Source organism: Salmo trutta, chromosome 27 (assembly GCF_901001165.1).
Source record: "Salmo trutta chromosome 27, fSalTru1.1, whole genome shotgun sequence".
NCBI lineage: Eukaryota > Metazoa > Chordata > Actinopteri > Salmoniformes > Salmonidae > Salmo > Salmo trutta.
The window spans coordinates 13,384,131-13,389,965 of NC_042983.1; the positions used below are offsets into that span (position 1 = coordinate 13,384,131).

Below are 5,835 nucleotides of genomic sequence, written 5' to 3' on the forward strand. Positions count from 1 at the left end.
AGTCTTCCTTTCCTTGCCTCCCCTCCTTCATTTGCATTGATCTGAAAACATAGGCTTGGTGAAAGCAATTTGATGGATGTCTATTGGGTGTCAGCTTCCACCTGTCAGATCAGAGCAGATGAAGGAAAGAAGACGACATCAGACTATTGAGATGCAGCCATCTACACTGAGTCCTCAATGGCAAATGGGTTCACTAACAAGCACTGCATTAATGTTGTGGAAACATCTTGTTAAACATCTTCATAATGAATGCAGACTTCTTGTTACAGATTTGTCTTGTAAGCAGAGGGTGCGTGGGATTTCCTTTGTCGGTGGAACTGTCCCTAAATGTGTGGGATTTTTCACCATTATTAAAGAAATAAATGTTGTAAGTTCTGTCTGTATCTGAGGGTAGTTTTGACAGGAGTCCACAGGTTAATGGGACGAAGAGAATGAAAGGAGGAGGGGAAGCCAAGGAAATAAGTAGGGATGGAAAGAGAGTAAATTCACACGGTTAAGTGACGCATGTCTGTTGGCTCGTCGGTGTTTGATTCGGCGGGATGATATGAGTAACCTCTCAACTGGATGTCCCGGGACTTGGGAGTAAAAGGACGGGACAATAAGTAAACAATTGGAATAATCTTTTGGGAAAACAGCTTAAGAAATCTCATGGAAAGAAGGATTGTATTTGTTCCATGTAGTTTCAGTTTTATTTGAAAGGCTGTTTTATGTCCTTTCGGATATCATTGAGCTTGAATCTGGTCCAATCGCTTTTCATGGCTTCAACTTAAATCTCTCTGAATCCCAGTTGGAACTGTTCTCTCTAGAACTGTAGAACTCTCTGGAACTTGAAAGCATCCCAAGGATCCAAAGCAATATCTGTCTTTAGTTTGAGAGACAGATGGTGTTTTATTGAGAGACTGGCAGAGGGAAAGTGGGTACGGAGGGAGAGATAACTGAGGGAGAGAGGACAGAGAGACAGAGTTTTCACGCTGGGGGAAACAAAAAGACGGAAAGACGGAGGAAGAAGGGGAGTTGAGTGTCAGGTGGGAGTCAGCCTTGTACTAATGTTCCTCAAATTGATGCACTTACTGGGACTCATCGACATCACAGAGACTGGTAAGAGAGATGGGGATGGAGGGAGAAAGAGAGGGGGAGAGAGAGGGGGATGGTGAGAGGGAGAGAGAGGTTGGATGGAGGGAGATGGAGACAGAGAGAAAGTGTCCGAGAGAGAGGTAGTATGGTGGGAGTATGGAGGGAAAGAGTGGGACTAACTGCATTTATATAGATTGTCTGTTCCTCTCCTGTTCTCCCTAGTCAGTATCTGCGTTCCACAATTATTGACTTGACTTGACCATTTTCTCTGTTTTTTTTCTTCTCTTTTCTCATTCTCTGTATACCTCTCTTTAGTCCGTTAACTGTCTTTACATTTCTCTATCTCTCTTACTGTCTCTCTCACACACTCTCTCTCTCTTTCTCTCTCTCTCTCTCTGTTGTGCGTGTTTAAAGATGGTGAGTATGGAAGCAATAGAAATCTCTTGGTTTCTAGAAACTCCCCTTTTTTTGAGCTATGTCTTGCTTTTCTTTCTCACGGTGTTAGTGCTTTCTCTTACTTTGTTAGAACGAGTAGGACTAATACACATACTATGAAATCAGTCATAGTCATGGCTTTCATTGGATATTTCAGAATTAAGTTCTTTCAATGCCTTGCTATTGAATATTACTAATTTGGCACCTGTTCACTCAAATGTAATAAGTGAATACTAACAGAAAATGTAGTTTCTCTGCAAAGATCACACTTTAAAAGAAAGTACCTCCCTCTCTTTTTGAGTCCTCTTTTTGTTTTTATCTCCCTCTTTCCACCTCTTCAATTTGTTTTCCCTCTTCCTCTCTTTCCCTGCCTGCCATGGTCTCCCCATCCCTCTCTTCACCCTCTCCTTCTCTCTATCCCCTTCTCTTTTCTCTCTTTCTCTCCCTCTCTCTCTCCCTCTTCCCCGCTCTTTCCTCCTACAGACAGTAGTGACAGTGATTTGGAGCTGTCTATAGTTCGTCACCAGCCAGAAGGCTTGGACCAGCTGCAGGTTCAGACGAAGTTCACCAAGAAGGAGCTCCAGTCACTATACAGGGGCTTTAAGAATGTACGTAGGCGAGCAGAGAGGATGGGGTGGGGATGCTGTAGGACTGTATTTGGGAGGTATTTGTTTGCCTTTATTTTAAGCAGGTTGAGCTTGGATCTTTATTTGTGGGCAGTTTGGAGTTCTACATAAGAATGTAGGATAAATTAGAGTAGATTTGAGCTTATTGATGTACTGAAATTACTTCACCATTAATAGGCATATGGCTAATTTCCCTGTAACTCTCTTTATCTCTCTCTCTCTCTCGTAGGAGTGTCCGAGTGGTTTGGTTGATGAAGAGACGTTCAAGACCATCTATTCTCAGTTCTTTCCCCAAGGAGGTGAGCGGATAGAACTATCTCCATTGAAGCTACTCTCTGGCTCTTTGTGCCTGGAATATGATAAAATCACACCTGAACTACAGGGAGAATAACAGGAAAAGCTTATGGTTACTGATTATTTGAATGTCTGCCTACCCCCAACATTCTCTCCTCCCCTCCACCTCTCTCCTCTCCTCATCCCTTTTCCCCTAACCTCTCTCTCCCTTCTTCAACCCTTTTCCTGTACACTACCTCCCCTATCTTTCCTTTCTTATGTTCCTCTCTTCTCCCCCCACCCCACTCTCTCCCTCTATCCTACAGACGCCACCACCTATGCACATTTCCTGTTCAATGCGTTTGATATGGACAGAAATGGCTCCATTCGTTTTGAGGACTTTGTGATCGGCCTGTCTGTTCTTCTGAGAGGGTCAGTCACAGAGAAACTCAACTGGGCCTTCAACCTGTATGACATCAACAAGGATGGATACATCACTAAAGAGGTACACTGTGATTGGCTACTATAGAAACACCACATATCTAAATGATTGGCTACAGATGTAGGATCTTAATTAGAGTACTCTTTTGTTACTGAGAATTTTCCTGCACCACAGGAAATGCAAACTTGTAGTGTATTCAAGGTTTAAAAAGGCTTTCCACTTAAAATTTCAGAATTGATTTGCCCTAATGAAAAGTGTATCAACCCCTAAAAAAATGTCCATTCATTATTATCCACATAATCATTCACATTTCCTGTTGCTGCAGGATTATTTACCTGCTGTTGCAAACTGGCTCAAATTAAGATCCTACATCTGTAGCTTTAGATATATCACGGTAAACTATGACCCCTCTCTCCCTCTGTCTCTTCTCTCTTTCTTTCTCTGTCTCCCTCTGTCTCCCTCTCTCTCAGGAGATGCTGGCTATTATGAAGTCCATCTATGATATGATGGGCAGGTACACCTACCCAAGTGTACGGGATGAGGCACCCTCTGAACATGTGGATAAGTTCTTCCAGGTGCACACAAACACACTCACACAACATGCACACACAACATGCACACACGCCTCAACAAAATGTTTCTTACTCACTGAACATGCTCTCGTCCTCTCTCCTTACTTCATTCATTCTGGCCCTCCCTCTCTCCCTCCCTCCCTCCATTCCTTTCTTCTTTCTTCAGAAAATGGACAGAAACAGAGATGGAGTGGTGACCATTGAGGAGTTCATTGAGACCTGTCAGAAGGTACCACAGTTACAAAATATGCATCAACACAACAGCAGACCTGTGCGCTACCTCACACTTTGACATAATTAATAAAAGACATAGATGATGTTAACAAAATCACTTGAAGGGGGTATGCATAAGACATTCATAACACCTTTATGAAACCAGTCATAACACCGTTGGGTGTTGCAGTATCATTCATTACAAACCGTTAACAGATTTATTCAACATTAGTCATAAGATGTACAGTGGAAATGTGTATTTATACTGCCGCAGTACCCAATCCTCAGTTACACTATTCACATAACACGCTGGGACCAGCACAGGGTAAGTGGTTAGTGACTGTGTGCATTGAGTGTTCTGTGTCCTCTCTCATGATCTTTCAACATAGCAGGATGCCACCTTGGAATTATCATTATTAGCTTACTGAATTATGAACTTTTCTGGTAGTGGTTAAGAATAATAATTGTTTAGTTTGTGACGAAAGCACCAAATCATATAGTCAAAATGTAATGGTCACATGCACATAGTAAAATGAAATGCTTCTGGGAACCCAGAGAGGAACATTTGGTGATGCACAATATTTGCAGCATGTGCTAAGGGAACTGCATCTATGTTGTTATCTAGCTGACATGTTTTAGCTAGTACAGTGTCAATGTCTTCATCAAATACCATCAGAACCAGTGATGTAGTGGTAAAGAAATAGGTGGCCGTTGGCTGTCAATGCAGTAACAGGTGGCAAAACACCAGTCTCAACGTCAACAGGGAAGAGGTGACTCCAGGATGCTGGCCTTATAGGCAGAGGTGCAAAGAAAAAGCCATATCTCAGACTGGTCAATAAAAAGAAAAGATTAAGATGGGCATAGGAACACAGACACTGGACAGAGGAACTCTGCCTAGAAGGCCAGCATCCTGGAGTCGCCTCTTCCCTGTTGACGTTGAGACTGGTTTTTTGCCGGTACTATTTAATGAAGCTGCCATTTGAGGACTTGTGAGGCATCTGTTTCTCAAACTAGACACTCTAATGTACTTGTCCTCTTGCTCAGTTGTGCACCGGGGCCTCCCACTCCTCTTTCTATTCTGGTTAGAGACAGTTTGCGCTGTTCTGTGAAGGGAGTAGTACACAGCGTTGTACGAGATCTTCAGTTTCTTGGCAATTTCTCGCATGGAATAGCCTTCACTCCAATATAAAGTGTTTTTTTTTTCAAAGTTGCTGGGATGTCAGGTGTCCTACTTATATTTAACTAGGCAAGTCAGTTAAGAACAAATTCTTATTTACAATGATGGCCTACCGGGGAGCAGTGGGTTAACTGCCTTGTTCAGGGGCAGAAGGACAGATTTTTACCTTGTCAGCTCAGGGATTCGATCCAGCAACCTTTCGGTTACTGGCTCAACGCTCTAACCACTAGGCTACCTGCCGCCCCTATATCAGTACACTCATAACAATCTAAGCACTACGAAACTTATTTTTGATCAAATAAGCCACATGTAGTAAATAAGCCATTACATTGTTTGTTAACCAAATTCGACAGTCTCTCATTGACCTCCATACAAAAACTACTCACTTAGTGAGCCAAAAGAAAATAAATAAAAAAAACGCCACCTGCGTTTTTTTGGACCCAATTATCCCTCTCACTTCACATCTTCCTCTCTGGTGTGACTCGCAAATGTCAGTTAATTAGTGTAGCTCCCGCCTTGGGCAATCAGTATAATTTTGTAAATGTCAGATCTTCATGGCAAGATGCATCATTCACCCAAGTTTTGTCAAAATCGGGCCAGTGCTCTCTGAGATATCGCATGTGACTAACGTACGAACGGACAGACAGGCGGACGGAGATTTTATTGTGGGGACAAGAAAGATCTTGAAGGTGTTATGACTGGGTTCATAAAGGTGTTGTGAATGTCTTATGTAAACCCCTTTCAAGTAAAGTGTTACCTGGATGTCAATGGAAGATTTGCTGAATGTTTGAATTTGTGGACCAATAATCCAAGTGAACAAAGAACCAGGCTCATGACTTTCATTCAACAGTCTGTCCTGTCTGTTTGTCTTCCAGGACGAGAACATCATGAACTCCATGCAGCTCTTTGAGAACGTCCTCTAGAGCCCAGCAGAACATTCTACGTCATTCTCCCATCGTCCGATCCCGTCCTCCTGTCTATACACAACCCCTGTCCAATCCCACAATACACACACACACACAC

At 42.7% G+C, this 5,835-nt stretch overlaps 1 protein-coding gene across 3 annotated transcripts in view; it reads left to right on the forward strand.

Annotated features, from left to right (window-relative positions):
- Window positions 1-5,835, forward strand: part of LOC115164336 (calsenilin-like) — a 40,147-nt gene extending 34,312 nt beyond the window's left edge. For all 3 annotated transcript variants that reach the window (XM_029716719.1, XM_029716721.1, XM_029716722.1), the window contains 6 exons: window positions 1,993-2,117; window positions 2,365-2,434; window positions 2,735-2,913; window positions 3,321-3,425; window positions 3,589-3,651; window positions 5,688-5,835. In XM_029716719.1, the coding sequence (XP_029572579.1) occupies window positions 1,993-2,117; window positions 2,365-2,434; window positions 2,735-2,913; window positions 3,321-3,425; window positions 3,589-3,651; window positions 5,688-5,735 (590 nt within the window). In that variant the 3' untranslated portion in view covers window positions 5,736-5,835. The remainder of the gene's footprint in view (window positions 1-1,992; window positions 2,118-2,364; window positions 2,435-2,734; window positions 2,914-3,320; window positions 3,426-3,588; window positions 3,652-5,687) is intronic.